The sequence below is a fragment of the Dipodomys merriami genome, unplaced genomic scaffold, assembly GCF_024711535.1.
Source record: "Dipodomys merriami isolate MVZ:Mamm:240054 unplaced genomic scaffold, mDipMer1.0.p SCAF_12, whole genome shotgun sequence".
NCBI lineage: Eukaryota > Metazoa > Chordata > Mammalia > Rodentia > Heteromyidae > Dipodomys > Dipodomys merriami.
In genome coordinates this window covers 18,639,688-18,652,050 of record NW_027202493.1, presented here as the reverse complement: position 1 = coordinate 18,652,050, position 12,363 = coordinate 18,639,688, and the positions used below count along the sequence as shown (strand labels likewise).

The 12,363-nt window shown below is 38.6% G+C and overlaps 1 protein-coding gene across 4 annotated transcripts in view; it reads left to right on the top strand.

Moving 5' to 3' along the window:
- The first annotated feature begins 2,050 nt into the window (after positions 1–2,050).
- The window catches only part of Fgl1 (fibrinogen like 1), a 30,881-nt gene continuing 20,568 nt past the window's right edge, over positions 2,051–12,363 (top strand). The window contains exons 1-4 of one of the 4 annotated variants that reach the window (XM_070015969.1): positions 2,065–2,118; positions 2,497–2,552; positions 8,335–8,387; positions 9,319–9,396. In XM_070015969.1, coding sequence (XP_069872070.1) covers positions 8,385–8,387; positions 9,319–9,396 — 81 coding nt within the window. In that variant the 5' untranslated portion in view covers positions 2,065–2,118; positions 2,497–2,552; positions 8,335–8,384. Of the gene's footprint in view, positions 2,119–2,496; positions 2,553–8,334; positions 8,388–9,318; positions 9,397–12,363 lie in introns of all 4 variants that reach the window. The other 3 variants (XM_070015972.1, XM_070015970.1, XM_070015971.1) reach the window with 3 other exon arrangements.

The following is a 12,363-nucleotide window of genomic DNA, read 5'->3' as shown; positions in this document are numbered from 1 at the left end:
GAAAAACAAAAATTTGTCAACTCTTAAGTATAGCAGGTATCTTGTATATTAACACACCATCACAGCTTTCCCTTCCTCCCTCCTTTCCTTCTTTTCTTCCTCTCTCTCTCTCTCCCTCCCTCTCTCTCTCTCTCTCCCTTTTTCTCCCTCTCCTCTCTCTCTCCCTCTCCTCTCTCTCTCTCCCTCTCTTCTCTCTCTCTCCCTCTCCTCTCTCTCTCTCTCTTTCTCTCTCTCTCTCTCTCTCTGTCAGCTAAGCTTTACAGAGAAAGCTAAGCATATCCAGGGTCGTTCCTATCTGTCATCTTTATGATGTAAGCTGAGCATGCCCGAAAGTAGCTTTCCATCATTTTAACCTTTCAAACATATGATATAACCTTGAAGGTTTTAAACTTAAGTACAACAGCTTTGTATTTGTCTCCTTACTGCAGCAGGAAGGTATAAGAGGATCTTCTCCTGGACTCTGTATACAGGTCTCTGATTCACCTGGATCACCCACAAATTATATATGGTTTTCATTGTCACCTGTTTATTCGCAAAGCCCTTAATGCTGGTATGAATCTGTAACAGTCTTCTATGTCACACGTGAGGGTGTTTTTGTAGATAATTACAAGTAAAAAAAATTATGAGTAGAAGTTGATCTTAGAAATGAGTCTAATAGATTCTTTCATTTTAGAGATGAGAAAAAAATGAAGGTAAGAGAGGTGGAATGACGTGCTGGAGAGTGTCTAGACAACAATGACTAATTTTTTCCTTACTAATCTTACAATTTTTAAATAAATGATAGAAAAATATTCAAAGGATGTCTTACACAGAAGTGGAGGGACAAAGGATGAACAAATGGTACTCACCCAACCTATGCTGAAAATGAACCATAAAACTTGTGGCTGAGGATGGTGGGGAAAACAGGAAACTGCGGGGGAAGGGGTGACAATGTCCAAAAAGAAATGTACTGTTTACCTAACTTATGTAACTGTAATCTTTGTACATCACCTTTATAATAACAATAGAGGGGCTGGGAAGGTGGCTTCCTTGCATGTGCTTGCCTTGCATGCCTGAGTCCCTGGGTTCGATTCCTCAGCACCACATAAGCAAAAGGAAAAAAGCCGGAAGTGGCGCTGTGGCTCAAGTGGTAGAGGGCTAGCCTTGAGCTGAAGAGCTGAGGGACAGCGCCCAGGCCCAGAGTTCAGGCCCCACAACCGGACCCAAAAATAAATAAATAATAACAATAGAAAAAAATTTTAAAGATGGCCTTAGATAAGCAATGCTCTAGCTCAGTAAACAACAAAGAACAGAAGAAAAAGACAACTTACATTTTACTGGAATCTGAGTTAATAAGTAGGAATCACAAAACAAATAGCAAATAGCTACTTAAGTTGCATCACAATGGAATAAACCATAAACCTGGATTTCCAGTCTGAACTATTACACAATGTGATTTCTAGAGCTAACAAGTTACCTATTACACAGTAGAAAATCCTCTAGAGGATTTTCAGACTAAAGAAACAAGTTGCTCAGAATATACTTTATACATATAGGAAAACTTCACCTCTGTAGGAAGGGAAACATTTGCTTTTTTTAAGGATCAAATACATTGACCATTTCACCTTGATAGTTATTAATCTGATACATTTTATAATTAAGAAAAATTTGGCCTCTTTCCATATCTTAGTTGAAATTATACTGTAATTTTTCATTATTACAGGTAATGGTTTATTTCTCTTAGCATCTATAAAGTAAAGCTTCAGCTGAACTTTGGTTTTACTTCATCTGCAATTGGGTGTTACTAAAGTTCAAGTACAAAACTTTTTTGAAGGAGGTAATAATGTTAGGTTCAAATAAAAATATTATTGGGTCTTTTATTAAATGTCATGCAAATAGAGGGGGAATAGACAATATCACAGTATTGAGATTTGTCCTTACTTTTTTTTTTTTAAGTTTTCCTTCCAGTTAAACTGATTTCCTCATGTTTTTTCTGGATTAAAGCCAAAATCAACATTGTCTCTATTTCTGATCAAATATTGGAGAAAAAAATTTACAAATTCTGTGTTCAGTTAGAAAGGATCCTGGAAGGCACTGGACCAAGCTTGAGCTGAGTCTCTAACTCATTCCTGACTTTGGGCAAGTTATTTAATGTTTCTGTACTCTCTGGATCTGACTCTAATTAATTTTCACAAGAATGAGAAGAGCCATAGCTCAAGAAATAGCCATTTGTTTTTGAGAGAAGGCAGTTTCTGCAACCTCGAAGACAGATTTAGAATTATATTTTCTTTCTATTCTCTTTATATTGTGGAGTTGGTTGGGAGTGTGATGGAAAAATGATATGTTTTCTGTTTCAATCTACAACATGAAAAATAAAACAGACCATATTTTAATTTTCCCTTTACATATATTTTATTTCACCTATTTGGGGATAAAATGCTTAGTTTTTCACAGGCATTTATGAAATATAAGTTTTTGTTATGAATAACAAATATTATATTCCAATTTCAAAAAAAGGAAAAGTTAGAAGAATGAAAGAAGAATGAAAGGAGTCTCTAAGGCTGTGTTTATGGGTAAATTGTTAACTTTCTTTCATTAAGATTATAATTTATTAGTGAGTGCTAACTTACTAAACGTGCTTTATTCAATAACTTTTTCCTTCTCTTTCATTTCTGTTATCATCTGTCTTTGGATAAAGACCTACTATTAACAGTTTTTGAAATTTTGCATGTTACTAATATACTTGTTTTGTAATTGTGTTTTTAAAAGTCATATTTTAGCTGCAAAACTTTACACTTCCAAATTTAACATTTTTCTCTTTAAATTTAATGTAGTATAACTTACTAATTAACTATTTAACTTTAATAGTAAAAATAAAAAACTGGCTTTCATCCACAATTCTCTAAATCTCAACTTCCCAATTAGCTAGGATTACACTGTTGTCCAGCTCAGGGACAGAATAATTTAATACAGGGGCTGGGAAGGTGGCTCAGTGATAGAGTGCTTGCCTTGCATGCCTGAGGCCCTGGGTTCGATTCCTCAGCACCACATAAGCAAAGAGAAAAAAAGCCGGAAGTGGCGCTGTGGCTCAAGTGGTAGAGCGCTAGCCTTGAGCTGAAGAGCTGAGGGACAGCGCCCAGGCCCAGAGTTCAGGCCCCACGACCAGACCCCCCCCCCAAAAAAAGAATAATTTAATACAACCTTGTTGCAGAATATATAATTATTTATGCTAATAAATTATGGTGAAAGATTTTCAAAGAACATTTCTTAATACTTAAACATGTCTTCTATGTTGTAGATGGTAGAATTTCAACTTATATCTATATTTACTATTTAGTAAATAACAAATTAGATTTTAGTATTTACTATTTAATGAACAATACAATAGAATTTGTAGTCTTAACCTTATGTATTTATTATTTAGGTGCTGGAGATTGAAGGCTCACTCTTGCTAAGTACATGCTGTACCACTGAGTTAAGACCCTAGGCCTTTCAAAATACTTTACAAGCTGGGTGCCAGTAGCTCACAGCTAATCCTAGCTAATCAGGCTGAGATCTGAGGATCGCAGTTTGACGCAAGTTGGGGAAGGCAAGTCTGTGAGACTCTTATCTCTAATTAGTCACCAAAAAACTAGAAGTGAAACTGTGGCTCCAATGATAGAGAGCCAAAAGCACAAAAGCTCAGGGACACAAAAAAGAAATTATGTAAAATAAAGCATCCCATCAAAGAATAGTTACTTGAAAATAATTTTAATTTATAGTAATTTTTAATGAGCATAATAATGATCTATAGTTTGAAACAACTGAAATCAAATATATTACAACTAATTTTAAGGCAAAATAAAGAACTAATACCTAGATTTGAGCTCAGAGCTTCAAGCTCTTGCTTGGCTGCTGCTCTACCACTTGAGTTGGGTTTCCAGCCTTCTTTGCTTTGGTTAGTTTTGAGGTAAGGTTCACTTTATGCCGGTTCAACTTGGACTGTGATCTTTGTTTTCTTGTGCTTCCCTATGTTCCTGGGGAAAATAGATGCACACCACAGTGCCCAGTCACCAAGTTTGCCCTGAACTAAGATAACAGGTACATACCACCATGCCCAGCTACTAAGATGGAGTCCTTAAGGACTTTTATGTCTGAAATGACTTGAAACTTTGATTCCCCCAATTTCCACCTAAGTAGCTAGGATTACAGATTTAAGCTATCATGCTCAATTTGACCGTGTGTGTGTGTGTGTGTGTGTGTGTGTGTGTGTGTGTGTGTGTGTGTTAGAGAGGGGGCGGGGCTTGTACTCAGAACTTTGTGCTCATAGCTGGTACCCTGCCACTTGAGCCATGCCAACCAGTCTGGTTAATTGGAGATAGAATCTCTTGGATTTTTCTACCTGGACTAGCTTTGAATCTCAGTCGTCAGACCTCAGCCTCCTGAGTATCTAGGATTACAGGCGTGACCCACAATACCCACCCTATTTCAAAACACTTTTTAAAACACACTCGCTTATCTAAGAGCGTAGGTCAAAATATGGATTAAAAAGTATTATAAAGCACTTTACATTTGGGATAAAGTATTTGACTCTGTAAATACAAAACAGAATTTGATAGAATAAATAAAAATAACTTTAAAGTATTAAAGTCATTAAAGCAATATATTAAATGAATTTAGCTTTTATGATAATAATAAATGCTGCCTAGAATCTTTTCCTTAAAATTATCAGATTACTTTATTAATTAGAAAATATCAGCTGGGTGTCAGTGGCTCATGCTTGTAATTCTAGCTACTCAGGAGGCTGAGATCTGAGGATTGTGATTTGAAGCCAGCTTGAGCAGGAAAGTCTGTGAGACTCTTATGTCCAATTAACCACTAAAAAGCCAGAAATGGAGCTGTGGCTCAAGCTTCAACTTGAGTGCCAGCTTGAACAAAAAAGTTAAGGCCTTAAGTTCCAGATCCAGTATTGGCATTAAAATCAATTAGCAGTAAATCTATTTGCCTTTTGTTCTTAATTGTCAATTGTTTACAATTGTCCCTCTACAAAAATACACAGAAGGGTTTCATATTGGAAAACAGGATGACAGTTTTTTGTATACTTTAATGACAGTAATTGAATGCAAATAATATATGTAAAAAGTTATATATAAAAACACCTAGTATACTTAGCACCTGGCATAAAGTAGATACTCAATCTGTGATTGAATTTAAGAAATTATTACAAAGATAAGAAGAAAGTGAAATTCCAGAGTTCTCCTAACTTGTTGCTCTAAACAACATGGTATAAAAGTACAAAAGGATGATTTACTGAAAACAAGATTTCTTCAGATACTTATTAAAGGTTTTCTTTTCTACAATGAATAATTATGTTCTTGTATTTTTGTCTAATTTCTTTGTGCATTTAGTTGTGTAATTTCTTCAACATTTCAACTCTTTCTATATACTTTTGATTATGTTAACACTGATAGATGAAAGAGTTAATTTATAATAAAAATACATATTTTCATGGTAAATTAATTCCTATTATATGGATTTGTGCCAACTATTGTAACATAAGACATTTGGTGTTTCTGTTTGAGTGGTTTAAGTAAAAATACAGAATAAAACTTAAAATGTGTATTTCTTCTGAAAGAAGACCTTCTTTGAAATGGACAAGCTATTATGCATAGCTTTCCTGAAGGAATAAATGAGGCTTGCCAAGCAGTGAGCTTCTTTAGAGAAAGACCAGTCAAGGACATCGTCATTTCATTGGAGAATCCACTGATGTTACTCCAGGCAGCTCTTTTCCAGGAGGCTTTTTAGCTCTCAGAAAGGCGTCTGTGCTGGCTGCCTGATCAGTGATGGAATAGCTGGCCAAGGGGTTATGAGTGGAGATGTCTTCAAGCTTTGCCTTCTCCCAACCTCAGTCTCTCCTTTGCCCTCCAGGGTTCCGGCTGTTACAACACCTGAACCTCTCTGCTTCACTCTCCATAGTCACCCTTCTGAATGCTGAAGGCTTGGGAGAAGCAGTGTTCACCTGCTCAAGATTTAAATGGGGATCTGGGGGGTCAATCTTTTGCCCTTTTACACTAGCTGGTGCCTCCAGTCCTGTCCCAGGGCTGGGGTGCTAGTTTACATCTTGTGCTGTACCCAGTGTACTGTTTTTTCAGCCCGTGTGCTTTTTGTCATCTATCAACAATATTAATATTGTCTTCCATTTATACTTGGTCAAGTCACAAATTCCTAGTTTTCCTTTCTTCTTTTTTTTTAAACTAGGGCTTAATGTGGAAGAAAGAAGAAAGGAGAAAGAAAGAAAGAAAGAAAGAAAGAAAGAAAGAAAGAAAGAAAGAAAGAAAGAAAGAAAGAAAGGAAGGAAAGAAAGAAAGAAAGAAAGAAAGAAAGAAAGAAAGAAAGAAAGAAAGAAAGAAAGAAAGGAAGGAAGGAAGGAAGGAAGGAAGGAAGGAAGGAAGGAAGAAAGGAAGGAAGAAAGGAAGGAAAGAAAAGAAAAGAAAAATAAGCTCATGTTACAATTAGATTGGAAGTCTTTAACTTTATTTGAGGGGAACAGAATACGACCTCACACTCACTCAGCTTGCTTGCTTTGCAAACACTCTACCACTTGAACCATGTCTCCAACCTTTTAAACTTATTCTTTTTTTGTCAGTTATGGGGCTTGAACTCAGGGCATAGGTGCACTCCCTGAGCCTCTTCATGCTCAAGGCTAGCGCTCTACCGCTTGAGCTGAAACACCACTTCCAGTTTTTGAGTGGTTAATTGGAGATAAGAGTCTCATGGAGACTTTTCTGCCCGCGTTGGCTTCAAACTGTGCTCCTCAGATCTCAGCCTCTTGAATAGCTAGGATTACAGGCGTGAGCCACTGGTGTCTGACATTCTTAACATTCTTTATTTTGTCGGTCCTGAGGCCTGAACTCTGGGCCTGGGCACTGTCCCTCAGCTCTTGAGCTCAAGATGAGCACTCTACCACTTGAGCCACAGTGCCACTTCCAGTTTTTGGTGGTTAATTGGAAATAAAAGGTCTCATGGACTTTTCTGTCCAGGCTGGCTTTGAACCATGATCCTGAGTAGATAGAATTACAGGCGTGTACCACTGGCACCTAGCCTTAACTTATTCTTTTTGTTGGGGGGGGGGGTTTCCGGTCGTGGGGCCTGAATTCTAGGCCTGGGCGCTGTCCCTCAGCTCTTCAGCTCAAGGCTAGCCCTCTACCACTTGAGACACAGCGCCAATTCTGGTTTTTTTCTTTTTGCTTATGTGGTGCTGAGGAATCGAACCCAGGGCCTCATACATGCAAGGCAAGGGCTCTACCACTGAGCCACCTTCCCAGCTCACCTTAACTTATTCTTTTTTTTTTATTTTTGCTTATGTGGTGCTGAGGAATCGAACCCAGGGCCTTATGCATGCCAGGCAAGCACTGTACCACTGAGCCACCTTCCCAGCCCCACTTATTCTTAACACTTATTTTCCAACTTACACCTAGCCTCTTGTTTTCCCATACAGAAGGCAAGTATGAAGTAACAACAGACTAGTTCTAAAGCAAAGACATCACATTTTTTTTCCTCTGGAAATGGCTTTACTTCTTGAGGGATCATTAATGCATAGACAACTAAACTTTCATGAGAACCATTACAATAAGTTAAATGTTGGGACACAAAACAGTTAACAAGGTCTGAATTTTTCCTTCAAAAATTTTATTCCAAGGGAAGCAAAGCAAAGCATTGACCAAACAAACAGTAACTCTATCTTCTGGCACAGTGCTTAGAACACAGTAGGCACATACAACAGTGTCTATTGAATGAATGAATAATGGCTACTTTGATCTATAAATGTAGTATGGAGGCATGATGGAGGATGTAATTTTGCCTTGAGAACTTCTCTAGGAAAGTTAGTTGCTATTTTTTTTTTGTTTTTTTTGTTTTTTGTTTTTTGTTTTTGGTCCGGTCGTAGGGCCTGGGCGCTGTCCCTCAGCTCTTCAGCTCAGGGCTAGCGCTCTACCACATGAGCCACGCACCACTTCAGGTTTCTGGTGGTTAATTGGAGTTAAGAGTCTCATGGATTTTCCTGCCTGGGCTGGTTTTGAACCACGATCCTCAGATCTCAGCCTCCTGAGTAGCTACGATTATAGGCATGAGCCACCAGCACCCATCTGAGCCAAACCATTCCATAAGGTGTCTTAGATTGAGTGTCACTGTCTCCTAACCTAACTAAGTTAACCTAACATTCTTTTAGAGGAATTATAAAAGCTCAGTACTGAGAGCAATAAATTTGCCCCTCAGGACTGCTTTTGTGGTGTCCCATAGATTACTTTGTGATGTATATTTATTTTCATTGAATTGTAGAAACTTTTTAATTCTTCTTTAATTTCTTCTGTGACCCAGGTATTGCTCAGAAGTGTGCTGTTCAATTTCCATGTATTTGAGTAATTTCTATGGTATGTTTTGTTATTGAGGATTATCTTGATTCTGTTATGGTCAGATAGAATAAAAGGAATTATGTGGATCCTCTTATATTTGCTTAAATTTTTCATATGAACTATGATATGCTCTGTTTTCAAGAAAGTTCCATGGGCTGCTGAGAAGAATGTATTCTGGGTTGTTGTTAGGTGGAAAACTCTGTAGATGTCTGTTAAGTCCATTTGGGATATTATCTAATTCAGAGACTTCTTTGCTAATCCTCTGGTTGATAGACCTGTCTTTTGGTGAGCATGGAGTATTAAAGTCTCCTAGTATTGAGCCGGGCGCTGGTGGCTCACGCCTGTAATCCTAGCTACTCAGGAGGCTGAGATCTGAGGATCGCGGTTCAAAGCCAGCCCGGGCAGGAGAGACTGTGAGACTCCTATCTCCAATAAACCACCAGAAAACCGGAAGTGGCGCTGTAGCTCAAGTGGTAGAGCGCTCGCCTTGAGCTGAAGAGCTGAGGGACAGCGCCCAGGCCCAGAGTTCAAGTCCCACTACCGACCAAAAAAAAAAAAAAAAAAAAAAAAAAAAAAGTCTCCTAGTATTATTGTATTTGGATCTATTTTTTTTTCTGTAAGTCTGAGAGTATTTGCTTAACGTATTTGGATGCTCCAATGTTTGGCGAGTATAAATTGATAATGGTGATATCCTCTTCTTGGATTGTTCCCTGTATTAATATGTGGTGTCCTTGTCCTTAAAAGCTCAGTACTATTGAGGTTACCCCCCGCAACACTTTTGTATGGCAAAGGCTGGAAATCTGGATGAATTTTCTCGGTAGTCTTCAGATGATGATTAACCTGGAGCTTCATCTGACCTCCTAAAGCTTCTTGAATCTGAACCTAACTCTGGTCTCACAGAAAAATTCAAAGTTGATTATGTTTAGGAACTCATTTTTGTTGCTTGCAGTTCTTTCTGGAGAATATGGAGAAGATACTCATTTTCGTCCTTGTTGCCACAACTCTGATAATAAGCAGGGAAAGCTGGGTAAGTTTATTGTGAAACGCTTATTGTATTTATAATGCTTGCCTTGACTTGGATTCTTTCTTTTGCAGAAAATTTACATTAACTTGTCACTAAAAAAAGCTAAGGGTGGTCAGACTCTGGTGGCTCACACTCATAATCCAACCTATTCAGGAGGCTAAGATACCAGTCTGGGTAGGAAAAGTCTGAGAGGTTCTTTTTTCCAATTAACCAGAAAAAGCCAGAAGTGGAGCTGTGGCTCAGTAGTAGAGTGCTAGCTAGCCTTGAGCAAAAGCGCTCAGGGATAGTGCCCAGGCCCTAAGTTCAAGCCCTAGGACATACATACAAAAAAAAAAAAAAAAAAAAGCTAAAGGTGGAAGGAGGGAGAAGGAAAAGAGTTCGTGTAATCACTTGGCACATAGCAACACTTATCAAATACTTCATTTTTAAAAAAAGAAAATATCAGTATTCACTACAAATAAGTACAATATTTAAAAATTCACTGACTTATTTCCTTGTTACTATAATCTCAAGAATTTTTAATTGGTCATATTTATAATTTGTATTGGGTTTACTAATACTGAGCACTATTAGTATAAATTACCCAGATTATTTTAAATTAGTCACAATAAATATGTCAATTATGAGTCAGAAAGGACAAAATACTTACTCAGAGTGCTGGAAAAAAAAGAAAAATCCTACATTTAAAATAAGTTTCTGCAGGGGCTGGGAAAGTGGCTCAGTGGTAGAGAGCTTGCCTTGCATGCTCGAGGCCCTGGGTTCGATTCCTCAGCACCACATAAGCAAAAAATAAAAAAAGCCGGAAGTGGCGCTGTAGCTCAAGTGGTAGAGCGCTAGCCTTGAGCTGAAGAGCTGAGGGACAGCGCCCAGGCCCAGAGTTCAGCCCCACAACCGGACCCAAAAAAAAAAAAAAAAAAAGTTTCTGCAGTTTCACAAAGATTGTACATACTTGGCCTGTAATTCCTTCAGTTATTTTTAAATTGCACAGTGCATTGTGTCTAACATTATCATAATCAATTTCCCCACTATTGCAAAGCAACACAGGATCTAGACACCCTAAATGCTCTTATTGTCCATTTTGTACCCTATTTGACCTAAGGAGGCTAAGCTAACCACCCTCTCAGGATAAATAAAAGGCTGAAGGAGAAAATAAGAAAAAATCCTGGGGAAATGGGATTCAGTGACTGGAACTTGGTGTGAAGAGAGGCCTTTATTATAGCTGTTCCATTGTTAAGTGACTTTCAGGGATTTTATTGCTTTTGGAGTTTGTTTTTGTTTGTTTGTTTGTTTGTTTGTTTTGGTACTAGTACTAGGGCTTGACTGCAGGATCTGGGTGTTGTCCCTTAACTTTTTCACTCAAGGCTGGTGCTCTACCATTGAACTACAGCTTCACTTTTGGCTCTTTGGTGGTTAATTGGAGACAAGGGTCTCATGGAATTTCTTGTCTGGGGTGGCTTCAAACTACTGCCCTCAGATCTCAACCTCCTGAGTAGCTAGGATTATAGGTGTGAACCCCGGTGGTACTCATAACTAACTTTTAGTTTTAGGGGTTTAAAAAATATTAATAATTTACTATTAATATAGAGATGATATACAGAGCAATTACAATTACATGAGTCAAATAATTAGTATATTTCCTTTCATACATTGTCTTCTGACTTTTAGTTTTCAGTTTTTGTCATCCTGAAATTTATTATCTGAATTATTTGCTTTACCTTAAATTAGATACCTAAAATATACAAAAGGAGGGGAGGTGTAGTCCTAGAGATGGGTGGGCAGGGATGGTAGGGGAAAGACAAAGGAGGCGGCAACAATGCTTGATAAGAAATGTGCTTATTACCTTGCTCATGGAATTGTAACCCCCTCTGTATGGTATTTTCACAATAAATAAAAACTTATTAAAAATTTTTCAAGGGGCTGGGAAGGTGGCTCAGTGGTAGAGCGCTTGCCTTGCATGCATGAGGACCTGGGTTCCATTCCTCAGCACCACATAAGCAAAAAGAAAAAAAAAAAGCCGGAAGTGAGCCGGGCGCTGGTGGCTCACGCCTGTAATCCTAGCTACTCAGGAGGCTGAGATCTGAGGATCGCGGTTCAAAGCCAGCCTGGGCAGGAGAGACCGTGAGACTCCTTTCTCTAATAAACCACCAGAAAACCGAAAGTGGCGCTGTAGCTCAAGTGGTAGAGCGCTCGCCTTGAGCTGAAGAGCTGAGGGACAGCGCCCAGGCCCAGAGTTCAAGCCCCACGGCCGACCAAAAAAAAAAAAAAAAAAGCCGGAAGTGGCGCTGTGGCTCAAGTGGTAGAGTGCTAGCCTTGAGCTGAAGAGCTGAGGGACAGTGCCCAGGCCCAGAGTTCAGGCCCCACGACTGGACCCCCCCCCATTTTTTTTTAAAGATACACAAAGCACTGACAAAATTTGTTTTGAAGCCCCTCTTGCTACTCCTAAGGGCTCTCCCCAAATTCAGTACAAGCAAGAATCCTTAAAGCAGCATCCCGGCCTCAACAGCTACTCCTAGTATCTGTGCAACTCTCCACAGTTCATCTACCAAATTTGCTTTTATTTTGGAGAGCTTTGTTCAGTCAGATATCACATTAGAAATGAGCTTAGACTCTTTCACATGCAATGTTGGTGACTCATGTCCATAATTCTAGCTATTAAGATAGCTAAGACTTAAGGATGACAGTTCAAAGCCAACATGGGTAGGAAAGTCTATGAGATTCTTATATCCATTTAACCACCAAAAGTGCAAAGTAGAGCTGTGACTCAAGTGGTAGAGCACTAGCATTGAGCAAAAAAGCTCAGAGACAATGACTAGGCCCTAAGTTCAAGAGCCAGGACTGAAACAAAGAGAGATAGAGAAAGAAAGAGAGAGAGAAAAAAAGAGAGAGAAAAGATAGAGAGAGAAAGAGAGAAGTGAGAGATTAATGATATAATAAACTGATTGATGGGGCTGGGAATGTAGATCAGTGGTA